Consider the following 15,359-nt stretch of genomic DNA (forward strand, 5'->3'; position numbering starts at 1 on the left):
GTCTTAAAATGTACAATTCAGTGGTTTTTAGTATGTTCAGAGTTGTATAACCATTACCATTATCTAATTCTAAAACATTTCGTCATCTCCAGAAGAAAACCTATACCCATTAGTAGTCACTTACACTCCGCCTCGCCACGAATCAGCCCTTAGTAATCACTAATCTATTTCTGTCTTTGTGCATTTGTCTATTCTGGACATTTCATATGAATAGAATTATATAATATGTGGCTTTTTTTGACTGGCATATTCCACTTAGCGTAATGTCTTCAAGGTTCATTATATTGTAGCATGTGTCAGAATTTTCTTCCTTTTTAAGACTAAATACTATTTTCTTGTACATATATACCACATTTTTTTATCCATTCATTCATTCATTGATGGATACACTTAGGTTGCTTCCACTTTTTTAGCTATAATGAATAATGCTATGAATATAGGTGTACAGATATTTGTTCTAGTCCCTGCTTTCATTTCTTTTGAGTACATACTCAGATATGGATTCACTGAATCATATCGTAATTATGTGTTTAATTTTTTGAGGAATCACCATACTGTTTTCCACAGTGGCTGTACCATTTCACATTCTCATCAGTAATGCACAGGGTTCCAATTTCTCCACATGCCTGCTTTAGTTTTTTCCTAATGTTGATTCTGTAGCTGAAATTATCTGTCAAGAGTGCTACAACTTTAAGGTGCTTTTAGGAGGGCAACCTCCTAAATTAACAATTCTGGATTTTTATTAATTGAATCAACTAATTTGTATATTCTTTGGGATATGGAATTTAAGAGCAGATGACCTTGTTCTGGTTTTACCTACCATTTTTCAAAATAGAATTTGGAAATTAGGAGGAAAACCAGTACTTACATAGTGTTGGCCCTGTGGGAACAAATTATGTATTTCATTTTGTCTACCTCCTCACAACAACCTCATAGACAGCTAGTGTTTTATCCCATGACTGAAATTAAAGAAGCAGGGTCTCAGAGTAGTTAAGGGACCTGCCCAAGGTAATATCACCTAGAAATGGCAAAGCTGGACTTCAAACTCAAGCCTTCCCAACCTACTGGCTTTCTCTATACTCTGCCAACAGACTTCCTGTTCATAGCATCCTGAATGTAGTATATTGGGGAATGGAAGTCTTGTATTTTACTAGAAAGTCTTTTCTGATTTCCACTGTGTTCTCTTGGGCCTAAAACAGGAATGCATGGCAGGATGTCCCTCACACCAATAGAGGACGCTGTCAGACAACACAGACTGATTTTAGGGCTTAGTGATCATCTGTAGGCTGGGGCTCAAGAGTTAAGAGCCATCTCCAGTTCTCCTGGTGGGTTGCAGAGGAGCAACTGACTGCTTGTCACCATTTAAGAGGGCTATCTACTACCTTAGGAATCCAGTTTGTGTGTATTGAGTTTTTTAGTATCCAGAAGAGCTCTATACTGGGTCCTTTGGTAAATAATAATTTATGCTAGAGTTTACTGAGTGTTTACTGTGTTCCAGAACTGTACACAGTCCTTTAAGTGCTTTATTTTATTTAGTCTCTGAACAACCCTATGAGATTGTTACTGTTCTTCCCAGTTAACATGAGACCTGAGCCCAGATCTGGCTCTGGATCCCAATCTGTTAATGACAAAGTGGCTATATTGCCTTTTGTATTGCACATGGATATTTTCTAACTTACCTGTCTCTGCACAAGAGATTTTGCAGTCCCCTTCCCAGGGCTGACAGCCAAGGTCTCTTCCCTTATTGTGGGGCTCTGGGTACAGGGTGGACTGTACTCAAGCCAGAGCTACCTGTCCTTCTCGTTTCCTCAGGTCTGTAACATTGTGGCTGGGCAGCGCTGCATTAAGAAGTTGACCGACAACCAGACTTCGACCATGATAAAGGCTACAGCTAGGTCGGCCCCAGACAGACAGGAGGAGATTAGCCGCCTGGTCAGTAGGGCTGCAGAGAAATGTATGCTTGGTTGCTCAGTCATTGGGGCCCCTGGTAGCATAGATGCTTTTCTGCCTTGGCAGGATCCTCAGGAGAACACAAGTCTGGATTTGTTGCCTGGGATTCCATAGGACTGCTCTTGCTCTTGACCCTGTAGCTACTTGGCTTCCTATTTCTTTTTCCCTCCTGTATTACTTCCCTGTGTTATCCACTCCCGCTTACTTCACTTTCCACTTTCCCACCTTTTTTTAGGGCTATTACTTGCCAGCCCCAGCTGCTCTTCAGGGCTTTCTCCTTGGGACCCAGAGGGTGAGCAGTATTGCCAAGCTGCTACTCTCCTGAGATCCCCTTCTTTTGTCTTGCAGATGAAGAATGCCAGCTATAATCTAGATCCCTACATCCAGGAATTTGGGATCAAAGTGAAGGATGACATGACGGAGGTGACGGGGCGAGTGCTGCCGGCCCCCATCTTGCAGTACGGCGGCCGGGTGAGCAGGGTCAGGGCCAGACAACATCTCTAGGGCATATGGGAGGGGGGAATTGGGTTTATATAACCAGGGGCTTTTGCTCCCCTACTCACCTGGCTCTGCTGAGGCTCACCTGGGCAACCCCTCTGCCTATCCCCAGAACCGGGCCATTGCCACACCTAATCAGGGTGTCTGGGACATGCGGGGGAAACAGTTCTACAATGGGATTGAGATCAAAGTCTGGGCCATCGCCTGCTTCGCACCCCAAAAACAGTGTCGAGAAGAGGTGCTCAAGTAAGGAGGGTTGGGTGTATGGGTGGAAGGGTGGGAAGGACCCTAGCTGCCTACCTTCCCCTACCCACAAGGGACCAAGATTTGATCTGTGGTCTCTTCTTTCTGACTCTTGACCCTGCTTCCCTGTGCTTCCTGGCTCAAACTTCTGCCTGTTCCTTTTCTGTCCATCTGTGGTCAGAAGTCTTGATAAGAAGCTGTATTTGTGTCAGAAATGATGATTTCAGGACATGAATCTCCTAAGGGAGGCCTGAATTATTTTATTGTTATAATTACTAACATTGGTAGTAAATAGTATAGTGATGACTATAATGTTGCACCAACACTCTATCTAATTTTATGTTCTCTCATTTCATCTTCACAGTGAGTAGGTGGTGGTATTTCCATTTTCAGGAGACTGAGACTCAAAGAGTACCTTGTACAAGGTTTACATATCAGGAAAGTGTCAGAGTTGGGATCAAATCAGATCTGAGGCTTCAAAGCTTATATTCCTCATTGGAAACAAAAGCTCAGCTGGTTCTCTGCACTGTCTTCTCCTGTATTATATACAGAATTTGTTCATTCAGGTCCAAGTGACCTGAATTAGATGAACATGAGTTGTAAGGGCCTCTTAGCTTACTTAGTGGCTGAGGGGCTAGGAACATATGACAGCAATGAAGAAAATGATATAGCCAGATGGTTTAAAGGAACACATTAGGGGAGTAATGGTCTTGAGCAAATGAATGAATAGTAAAGTAACTGACCCTTCCCCTGCAGTCTTTTTTTTATTGAGATATTTCAAATACCACAAAATTAACCCATTTAAAGTGTATGGTTAAGTAGTTCCTGTAGTCTTTTGATGTGGTCACTTCTTATTCTCTTTGGATCTAGAGTAGGGTCAAAGGATCAATGCCCACCTAGGCTGAGGAAGAGTTGGTGGAGCTGACCACTTTAGGTATTGACAAGGATAATAAAGCTGTGTGTTCTGGCAGGTTCAACTGGCCTTAGATTTTCATAAGAATTAGTTACAGCAGCACCTGATGAATGTAGGGACTCCGGCTGCCCTGCCTGTCCTTCTCCCCTCTCCCCTCATAGATACACAACTACCACCATCACACTTAATAGTTTCTTTTAAATGAGTTCCTCTTGTCCCCTTTCCTGGGTTTTGGGGATTTTAGCGCCATTTAGATTAGGCCACTCCTAGCCTTGGCCTAGCATTGGAGAGCTGGCCTTTAGCAATATTGGAAAGGCTCCCAGCTCTCTGCCTTTGTGTCAGCTTATTGGCTAGCTCTGTTCTCTGTATGCGTCTCTCATTCCCATGTTCTTTCCCTGTTCAGTTCTTTTGAGAAAATCCATTGTTTTTGATATTTTGGGGTACAGAAACTGATAAACCTAGAATCTCTGCATTGGGAGTCTATTCATCAGACATCCCCTTCTCCCAGTGATCCCCAGATGCAAGGGGTAAGAATATGACTTGTACACCTGGGTCAGTGGTACCCAGTTGGATGTTTGGTTCTGGGCTAAGGATTAAAATCGGAGTCTTCGGGTATGGCAGTGGATGAGATTGTCCAGGGAGAATGTACATGGTGAACAGAGGCTGAATATAAGAACTCTGAGAAACTGGAAAGGAAATAGAGCAAAGTTCCTAAGTGTGTGTGAGGGGATGGGATCCAGAGCACAGGAAAAGAGATAGAAGAGAGAAGTGAAGGTGGCTGTGGAGGTTGAGAAATTGGTAATTGGGCATGGATGAGGGAGTCCTATGGTCAACCCTCAGGATTTTTCTTCTGGCTAAAGAAGTTCTGTTACCTCCACCATATCACTTTTAGGAGAGTATTTCAAGATCTTCCCCATTCTAGACTTCTTTCAACACGTGGCCCCCAGCACAGAACACAGTATGCTAAGTATGATCTGGTGGTAGAGAAAAGATTGGGAATACCACTTTCTTTGAAGTAGAGACCCACTTAATTTGACTTACTAAATTTGATGTTCCTTTATATCCTCCATACTAGTTCAGTTCCTCCCTCTAATGTAGCCACTGTCATGAACTACTATGACCTTCCATCTAATTTATATGTTTTATACACCTATATACAAATGATTTAAATTTTATTTTTAAGATTTAGTTATTTATTTTAGAGAGACAGCACAGGGGTGGGGGGGGCGGGGAGGCGGGAAGGGGCAGAGGGAGAGGGAGAGAGAAGCCCAAGCAGACTCCAAGCTGAGTGTGGAGCCCAACATGGGGCTCAGTCTCACGACCCTGAGATCACAATCCAGCCAAAACCAAGAGTCAGAGTTCAACGGCCTGTGCCACCGAGGCACCCCTCAAGTGATTTTGTATTTTACATAATAGTATCATACTGTATTTATCTTGTGTTTACTTTTTGTTTCTTTACTAAATATGTGAAAAAATACTTATTTTCTCATAATATAGACTTTTGAATCTATCATACTGGTATTTATATGCTATAGAATGTCCCCTAAATAATTGCTTTTATTCCCTATTTGTATATTGCTTTTAATCTAAATGTAGGATTTTCACAAGTTAAATTTTCTGCTATTTATTTCAGTCTGTCATTGTACTCAGGTAGCTGGATTTTTTAAATCTACTGCATATGTATCATTTCTTCCAACTTTCTCTTCCTTTCCTAGGGTAAAGCCCTAAAGCCAAAGGAAAGAAGCTTGTTTAATTATCTGCTCTTAGGCTTCAAAGAATCAGTAGGGGACGAGGGAGCTCATTTTTACTGAGCACCTCCTGTGCTCTGATCACTGTTGGAGCTTATTTTAATATGAGCAGAGGCCTTTCTCTTGGGCATTTGCCTGCTGCTACAGACTTAGTGCACAGAAATCAGCTACTTGAGTGGGACAAAGTGGGGACTCAGAATTCCCAGAGGTCCCTTCTCTGGGCTCCCTTGGCTCTCTGCTTATACCATTGAATACTTAGCAAGTGTGATTTTGTCCTACTCAGTTATAAATGTGTTTTTTTTTATACTGGCTGTGATCATGTCTCATTTATCTCCGAATGTCTCAGTGGCTGTCCTAGAGCTAGGTACCTAAGATGGAGGCATTTGTTCAGAGGTATTAAAGTGGGACTCACTGCCTCCTGTCATGACCATACTTGTGCTGCAGGAACTTCACAGACCAGCTGCGGAAGATTTCCAAGGATGCAGGGATGCCCATCCAGGGCCAGCCTTGCTTCTGCAAATATGCGCAGGGGGCAGACAGCGTGGAGCCCATGTTCCGGCATCTCAAGAACACCTACTCAGGGCTGCAGCTCATTATCGTCATCCTGCCAGGGAAGACGCCAGTGTATGGTACAGTTCTCTGGGGACAGTGATAATGAAGATAGGACTCTTCTCAGGGTAGCTCCCTGGAGGCTCCTAGGGAGGACTCTGTGGGTTCTTTGCTCTAGCCAGAGTTCTTCCTTAATATCAGTATTCCTTTTGAAGGAGAAATATTAGCCTGTATGAGCCATTGAGTTATCCTAGGTCCTGCTTACCTGCTCACACTCCATCCCAGTAATATTTACTGGGGTCCTCTGCATGCTGGTCTTTATGCCAGGCTAAGCTGAGCCAGATACACATATGTGTCAGTCCAGATTCCTTGGACTATCCCTAGGAGTGTGTTGACTGTCAGGACATTATGCAGCACACTCAAGCAGAATTTGTGGTGGTTCAGTAAGTGGTTTGTTGCCTGGGAATGACTTGGACTTTCTGAGAAGTTTTCTCTCTCTCCCACTTCTAAGAATAGGGATGATTATATATATCTCTGGCTTAATTCTTTTACTCTGTTTTCCCAGCACCTCTCCTGTTTCAAAAGAAGAGGTGTCCCTCCTCTTACCTTGTTCAACCCACGTATGCTCTTGTTCCCATCTCATCCTGCCACTTTTGGGACTTCATACCCCTTGACCCTCAAACTTGTTCAGATTCCCCATCCAAGAGTACATTACCACAATCATGCCATCTCCTTTAGCTTTTGTCTTCCTGTTTCTTGTTTTTCTTCATCATACTTTTTGAATGAGTTCTCCACATTTTCTAGACCCACTTCCTCACCAGCTGCTTACTACTTTGCCTCTTTCATCTGTCTTACCTCTAACTTTCTCCAAAACTTTCCCTGCAGAGAGCCATCTGTGACCTTTCTCACTTCTCTTCGCTTGACTTTCTCCTGTCTCTCTTTAATTATTTTTGTTATTACCAGATATGCCTGGTATTTTCCAGATTTCTATACCCTGCCTTCTCTATCTTTACATTCTAATGAAATTTTCATTTATTTCAGTTGCTTAAATCATCACCTCTTACTAATATATGTTATAATGTATTGTTAAATCTTGGTCCAACCCTTGACCTCTCCACTGTTCCCATCTGTCCCTTTGACCTTTCTCCCTTCTATAAGCATTTATTAATCACCTACTATGTGTAAAACACTGTGCTAGGTCATAAATACATTGGTGAATAAAACAGATGTAGTCTCTGCTCTTATAATGTGTTTTGATGGACATCTCTTTAGTAGCTTATCTTCTCTCTTTATCAGTAAGCTCTTCTCTTTACATCTTCTGTGTTTGGCATTGTAATTGCTTCTGGGTACCTTCATCCAAACTCTGGAGGCAGTGTTAACTTTGCTTCATCTCCATCATCATCTTTTTTACAGTCATAAGATCTGTTCTCTGCTCTCTACCCACACTTCTCAACTTAATTCTAACATTTTTTCTTAAATCTTTCTTGTATAAGAAAGGTTTTTCATTTACTGGATGAGACCTTTTGTAACTCTACTCCCAAAAAAACTTTCATTGGTATGAATTCACAAAATAAAAATTTTTCAGGGCCCTGATCTTAGTTTAATGTTTTCAGCTTTATCTTGTACTGTTCCCTTTGCCACACATACTGGGAAGATCACTTGTTCTGGAATTAGATAGAAATGGATTTTAATCCTGGCTATGCCAGTTTACTGATTTAGGCAAATTACCTAACCTTTCTGAGCCTCATGAATTAGTTATATAAAAAGCAACATCTAGCACAGTGCCTGGCACATAGTAGATACTCTAAATCTCATTTTTTCTTCTTTTTTTTTTTAAGATTTTATTTATTTATTCATGAGAGACAGAGAGGCAGAGGCAGAGGGAGAAGCAGGCTCCCGCAGAGCAGGGAGCCCAATGTGGGCCTCGATCCCAGGACCCTGGGATCATGACCTGAGCCAAAAGCAGATGCTTAATGGACTGAGCCACCCAGGCATCCTAAATGCTCATTTCTTGCCTGTGCTTTCTAATCTTTGGCTTTGTTTACATCATCTGCCTTTTTCTAGAATATCTACATACTCTTCTTTTTATCCCCCCATGTTGCCCTTAAAATTCTATCTGTCAAGTCTCAATTTAAGTGTACTTATTTCTGGAAGCCATCTCTTATCATCCTACCTAGAGGATAAATCTTTCTGGATACCTCTGGAAATTTTATCAGGCTGCTGATCAGTTACAACCTTCCTTGATATTATTTTGAGCATGGAGTAGATCTTATTTTGCTCTGAAACCTTCTTCCCCTCTGCACATACAAACTTAAAGTAAAGCCTTCCACTGACATGATACTCAGTAATTGCTTGTGGAAGGAAGTTGGTTGATCTCCAGTCCATGTCTCTGGGCCTTTATTGATAGCCCTTGGATGCAAAATAAGGATACATATTAGGAGAACTGCCTTGAGTAATTATCCACATTTCTGGTTCTCTCCATTAAGGGGAGAATCCAGTATTGGTTTACTTGGGGAATAGTATAGTACAGCATGCTGGGGGAAGGCAGTGCTTACTCAGAGAATTTCCCCCCATCCTGGGCTCAGTAATGCTATCCCTCTCTCCAGCCTTGATTAGGACCTTGGGTTTCTTCTACTTACGTTCTGTTCCTTGATTATATGCCACTTGGACAATGAAAACAATTGCCTAGGAATTAAGCCAGCAGATAAGAGGAGCAGTTAGATTCTTCTAAAGACCCTCACCTTGGGTGCCTGGGTGGCTCGGACGGTTAAGCGTCTGCCTTCGGCTCAGGTCATGATCCCAGGGTCCTGGGATCGAGTCCCGCATCGGGCTCTCTGCTCCTTGGGAGCCTGCTTCTCCCTCTGCTTCTCTCTCTCTCTGTCTCTCATGAATAAATAAATAAAATCTTTAAAAAAATAAATAAATAAAATAAAGACCCTCACCTTCCCTCCTTGGAGACCAAAGCAAGATCCAGTTGCATTGTGGTTGCCCTTAGAGTATAGAAGGACAGTGTCACATTTGTCCAGTTCTGATCTGGTACCACATCTCATCCTGTCCTTAGTATTTTTAATTCCTTCCTCTCCACTAAATTGATACAATTATCCTTTTTTTTTTTTTAATGTAAACTTTTTATTGTAGTATACATATAGAAATCTTAAGAGTTCAGGGGCGCCTGGGTGGTTAAGTGTCTGCCTTCGGCTCAGGTCATGATCCTGGGGTCCTGGGATCGAGCCCCACGTCGGGCTCCCTGCTCAGCGGGGAGCCTGCTTCTCCCTCTCCTCCCCACTCGTGCTCTCTGTCACTGTCTCTGTCTCTCTCTCTCAAAAAAAAAAAAAGCTTAAGAGTTCAGTTCAATGAATTTTTACAGAATGTCACAATAGGATAACCAGTACCCAGTTTTAGGAGCAAAACATTACCACAACCTCAGGCTGCCAGTCACTACAGCTCCCCATCAATGGTAATCACTATTTTGGCTTCTAATGCCATAGATTCGTTTTGACAGTCTTTGAACTTTATGTAAATGAATCATTTATTAGGTACTTTTTTTGTGTCTGGCTTTTACTCAACATTATGCTTATGAGATTCAACCATGTTTATTTAGTCGTAGTCTGTTACAGTTTTTCCATTAGATGAATATAACACAATTTACATGTATTTATCCATTCTACCATCGGTGGGCATATTTGTGTTGTTCCCAGTTTTACTGTTATAAATAAAGCCTCAGTGTACATTCTTGTACATATCCTTTGAACATATATACCCATTTCCACTGGGTGTGTATTTAGGAGGAATTTTATTTATTTATTTATTTATTTATTTTTAAAGATTTTATTTATTTGTCAGAGAGCTCAGGCAGAGGGTGAAGCAGGCTCCCAGCTGAGCAGGGAGCCTGATGCAGGGCTGGATCCCAGGACCCCTGGGATCATGACCTGAGTTGGAGGCAGACGCTTAACCTAGTGAGCCACCCAGGCGCCCCTCTAGGAGGAACTTTAGTGTATAGTTTATACTTCCACCAGCAGTGTATGAGAGTTCTAGATATTTTATATCCTTACCAAACTTGATATTGTCTCTTCCATTTTAACTGTTTTTGTGGTGTCTGGTGATATTGTGTCGTGCTTTTAATTTGATTTCTCTGAAGATTGATAAAGTTGGGTATCTTTTTATATGTCTGTTGGCTATTTCACTAGGCTCTTTTGTAAAGTATCTACTCATGTCTTTCCCTTTTCTTTTTATTGCCTTAACTACCTTTTTCTTATTGATTAATTTATAGGTGATTTCTTACTGATTTATAATTCCTTCATTTAATATGTATGTGTATTATACATATATTCTCTGCTTTGTGACTTGCCTTTTTACTTTCTTAATGGAGTCTTTTGTTGAACAGAAATTCAAAATGTTAATGTAGTCCAATTTGTGTAACATTTTTTCTTTATGGCTAGTAAGTTCTGTGTCCTATTTAAGAAATCCGAAGATCGTAAGATGCTAGCTATGTTTTCTTTTTTTTTTTTTTTAAAGATTTTATTTATTTATTTGAGAGAGAATGAGAGAGAGCGAGCATGAGAGGGGGGAGGGTCAGAGGGAGAAGCAGACTCCCCACTGAGCAGGGAGCCTGATGCGGGGCTCCATCCCGGGACTCCAGGATCATGACCTGAGGCAAAGGCATTTGCTTAACCAACTGAGCCACCCAGGCACCCCTATGTTTTTTTTTTAAATGTGTGGTTTTTTTGTTTGTTTGTTTTTAACCTTTCACATTTAGAATTAGTCTGTCTCCTCCAGAAACTCTTGCTTTCTCCGTCCCCTGGCAGTGGTTCCTCTGCTGGTGCAAAGCCTAGAATCTCAGCCTCCTGCCCACACCTAGAATCAGCAAATGTACCCAGGGTAAAAGCAGCTGCAGAAGATAGCTCACCTTGGTGAGATTCTCTTCCTCTCTGGTGTTTTTGCCCCTTCAGTTCTCGTCTCAGCACCTCTCTTTTGCCTTCAAAAGATGATTTCTGTATTTTGTCTGGCTTTTCTGAATGTTATCTGCAGAAGCATTGGTTGGTCACTAACTACTCCATCTCTCTTGATAGTGGAAATGATCCTTTTAGCTTTTTCAACATGTTCAGGTCTCTCTCACTGAAAACATACTAAATCCTTCATTGATCTCACATCTCCTTTTTGGCACTTTATATCACCAAAATAGTTTTTGCCTCTATACATTAGTTTTTTGCCTTGATATCGATTCAAAGGACATTTCTGGGGGCGCTTGGGTGGCTCAGACGGTTAAGTGTCTGACTCTCTTTTTTTTTTTTAAGATTTTTATTTATTTATTTGTCAGAGAAAGACAGAGCACAAGCAGGGAGAGCGGCAGGCGGAGGGAGAAGCAGGCTCCCCGCTGAGCAGGGAGCCTGATGCGGGACTAGATCCCAGGACTCTGGGATCATGACCTGAGCCGAAGGCAGCCACTTAACCGACTGAGCCACCCAGGCATCCCGTGTCTGACTCTTGATCTCAGCTCAGCTCTTGATCTCACAGTCATGAGTTTAAGCCCCACACTGGGCTTCACACTGGGCGTAGAGCCTACTTAAAAAAACAACAGAAAAACAAAGGACATTTCTGGTCCTTATTTTACTAGATCTCTTAGCATTTGATTTTGTTGAACACTTGCTCCTTCTTGAAACCCTCTCTTCCCTTGGTATTCATGATACAACACTGTCTTCCTCCTAGTTTTCTGGGTATTTCTCCTTTGCAGACTCATCTTCTTAGCTGTTCATCTTCTTAGGAGTTCCTCAAGACTCAGGCCTAAGCCCTACTCCTTTCACCTGTTCTCTTCCTTGATGATCTCATCAAGATCATGCCTTTAATTACTATCTGTACAAAATATCTAACAAATTTGTATCCCCTTTCAGACTGCTTTTGAGCTTTCAACTACTATTTTCATTGCTGAATTGACATCCTCACTGGAATTACCAAAAAGCACTTCAAATTCAAAAGGTTTCAAGAACAGTTTATGACCTATCTTTTATTACAAAAGCTAGAAACTTGAAGTTAACTATAAAAATTCTTTTCCCTTACATATATCATCTCTGAGTCCCTTAAATATCTCTTGAATCTGTTTGTTTCTTTCCATCTAAGCAACTGTCTTCTTAGTACAAGCTACCTTCACTTCTTGCAGGATCAGTCCGATGACCACATTCTTTCTCTCACACCATGGTTCCTTTGCTCTCCTTTTAGTTACTTTGGCCTTTCAGTTTCTCAAACATATTTCCTATCAGAGTGCATTTTTGATGCTGTTCCCTCTGTCTGGAATGCTCTCTCCCAACTCCGCCTCTCTTCTAATGAAAGCTTTGGGTTTCATTTCTATCATTATTTAGTCCATTCCTGGCTGGGTTATTACCCCCTATTAAAAGCTCTCATATCTTCATGAAGTTTTCTGTTGTAGCATTTATCATTGTTGTACTTTTCATGACTTTTAAGATTAGTCACTAGACGGTAACCACTATGATTAGGGACCCTATGTTTCTAGTTACCATTGTGTTCTTACCACCTCGTATCCTGCCTGACATCTAATCAGCATTCAGTAAATATTCGTTGAATGCACTAATTACATCTCTCCCTGCTTATAGCTGAAGTGAAACGTGTTGGAGATACGCTCTTGGGAATGGCTACACAGTGTGTGCAAGTGAAGAATGTGGTCAAGACCTCGCCTCAGACTCTGTCCAATCTCTGCCTGAAGATCAATGTCAAACTTGGTGGCATTAACAACATCCTAGTTCCACACCAGCGGTATGAACTCTATTGCCCACTTGCCCTGTCAAGCAAGGTACCATGTCGGGGATTGACAAAACGACAGGACTCTGGCCAGGCAGAGTGAATCAGACACAAGGGGAGAGATGACCAGAATGGGTACTAGATGGTGCCAGGAAGAGAAGACCCAACTCCTCACCATTTGTTTTCTCTTCTTTGTTTAGCTCTGCCGTCTTTCAACAGCCAGTGATATTCCTGGGAGCAGATGTTACACACCCCCCAGCAGGGGATGGGAAAAAACCTTCTATCACAGCAGTGAGTGATACTCTCCAGCTTCTTCTTAAGGTTCTCATTTTAGCTCTGAGCACCGAAGACTACATATAATCTCCTTTTCTCAGCTCTGACGCTTGACCCTTCGTAAGAACTTTTTTTTTCAGCTGATCATCCCCATTAACCACTCCCTTGATATCTTCATAAAACTAACTCTGTATGGTATCTATTTTTCAGAGAGAGCAGTGAGAGTGTAGGTGGTGGCCAGAGACTTTGCCCAGTCTCCATCACTCTTGCTCTGTGTTCAAATTTCTCTCTCTCTCTCCATGCCCACTTTTGGGATATGGGAAAGACCATGTCTCTTCTCTGAAATCCTTTTGAAGGTGGTTACTTAGTTGCTGGGACTGTCCTTTCCTCTTCCCCATCCCTACCCCTGATCCGTCTAGTAGATTAAATGTCTTTCCAGTCCCTCTCCTGACTTCTCTGCTCCCTGTCCCTAGAGGCTTCCGAATTGCTAGAAGGATCAGGCCTTCTTCCCACTTCTCTTTCCTCAACCCTCACATTTCTCTAGGCAGACTGGGCTAAGCACAGTAAATGTGGGGAAATGCTTACGCTTGTTTTCCTTGTGGCCATCCGTCCTAGGCTCTGGCCACTGTGCCCTTTGAAAATGATGTTACTCCTACCTCCTGCAGGAACACTCTTCACTATGGTTTCTGGATAGATTAGTACTTGAATTGAGAAAAGGACTAACCTGTGGCTCTTTGAGCTAGTAGTGCCAAACCTTCACATGCCTTCCTGCAAGGGGTAAGAAAATTGAACTTACCAAGCACTTACTGTGAGCTAGGTCCTATGCAAGGTGTTTTATATGTATCCGAGCAGCACTGCAAGCAGGTGGCATTCTTACCTATTTGAGAGGAGGAAAAAGATCAGATGGATTAAATAACTTCTGCATGCATGATAGAGATTGAAACCAGGACACATTGAATCCCAAACCCTACTAACTCGTTTGCATAGTTTTCTTGCTAAGAAGCTTCCCCAAATCTACGTCCTAACAGTGTTGGGAGGGTGGAGATTCTGGAGGCTGATCCTGCCTCTTTGACTGTTAGGTAGTAGGCAGTATGGATGCCCACCCCAGCCGTTACTGTGCTACTGTGCGAGTGCAGCGACCCCGGCAGGAGATCATTGAAGACTTATCCTACATGGTGCGTGAGCTGCTCATCCAGTTCTACAAGTCTACCCGCTTCAAGCCTACCCGCATCATCTTCTACCGAGATGGGGTTCCTGAAGGCCAGCTCCCCCAGGTAGGGTCCAAAGTAGGTGGAGAAAACCTTCACATTGGGGCCAGAGGGCCTAATGGGTACAGAGAGTACTGCTCCCTTTTTTAAAGCTATTGGCATTGGGAGGTGGCACTTCTTTGAGAGCTTTGCTATAAATGGCGGTAGGCTTAGGAGCAGAGATCTCAACTGAGGATGGTGTGCACAGCATCTATAGACCTTTCTTGTGACAGAAGAGCCTCAGTGCATATTTACTAGTTGGTTCATGTTGAAGACTGATTCTTTAGACTAGTAGTTCGCAAAACTTTAGCATGCATCAAGATCACCTGAAGGGCTTGTTACAGCAGTTTACAGGGCTCTAAGAAGTGCTGATTCATCTAGTCTAGGATGGTCCCTAGAATTTGTAGTTCTTTTTTTTTTTCTTTTTTAAGATTTTATTTATTAATTTGAGAGAGACAGACAGAGAGACAGCATGAGTGGGGGGAGGGACAAAGGGAGAGGGAGAAGCAGGCCCCCGCCGAGCAGGGAGCCTGACGTGGGACTCGATCCCAGGGCCTGGGGTCATGACCTGAGCCAAAGGCAGATGCTTAGCTGACTCAGCAGCCCAGGTGCCCCTAGAGTTTGTAGTTGACAAGTTCCTAGGTAGGTGATGGTCTGGAGGCCACACTTTGAGAACTGCTGTTGACCTTCCTTCAGAAATGTTCCTCCTATTCTTTGTCCCTGCCAAGCCTTCATATTTCTGTTGTTTAGAATATATAATGAACTGGTTTCCTTGACTACCATTTAATATTAATATAAGTGTCATTTATTGGGTATTTCTTATGTACTATGAATTGTGGTAAGCACTTCATATATGTTCTATTTAATGCTTAGAATAACCCTATGAAATAATAATTATCGCATTTGACAGATGAGGAGGCTTGGAAATGTTAAATGATTTCTTCAGTGTCAACCAAGCTAAGCAGTCATGGAACTGGGATTCAGACAAATTGGTCTGATTCGAGTTTATGGTCAGTTTTCTCTAAGTCATCCAGTGTTCCCTAAAACAGCAGACAAATTTATCCTATCATTTCTCTGTTCAGGAATGTCTAGTGGCTTCACATAGTCTTGGGTTAAAATTCAAACTGCTTATTAGCAAAGCAATCAGCAGTTATTAAGCCCCTACTAGGTTTTCTGTGCTTTTACTTA

General features: G+C 42.2%; 1 protein-coding gene across 1 annotated transcript in view; it reads left to right on the forward strand.

Moving 5' to 3' along the window:
• Positions 1–15,359, forward strand: part of AGO1 (argonaute RISC component 1) — a 63,141-nt gene that overhangs the window by 13,070 nt on the left and 34,712 nt on the right. The window contains exons 9-15 of the mRNA XM_081818091.1: positions 1,813–1,932; positions 2,299–2,421; positions 2,561–2,694; positions 5,797–5,981; positions 12,507–12,666; positions 12,852–12,942; positions 14,004–14,198. Of these exons, the coding sequence (XP_081674217.1) occupies positions 1,813–1,932; positions 2,299–2,421; positions 2,561–2,694; positions 5,797–5,981; positions 12,507–12,666; positions 12,852–12,942; positions 14,004–14,198 (1,008 nt within the window). The remainder of the gene's footprint in view (positions 1–1,812; positions 1,933–2,298; positions 2,422–2,560; positions 2,695–5,796; positions 5,982–12,506; positions 12,667–12,851; positions 12,943–14,003; positions 14,199–15,359) is intronic.

Source organism: Leptonychotes weddellii, chromosome 4 (assembly GCF_054177405.1).
Source record: "Leptonychotes weddellii isolate Sample4059 chromosome 4, ASM5417740v2, whole genome shotgun sequence".
In the NCBI taxonomy this organism is placed as follows: Eukaryota; Metazoa; Chordata; class Mammalia; order Carnivora; family Phocidae; genus Leptonychotes; species Leptonychotes weddellii.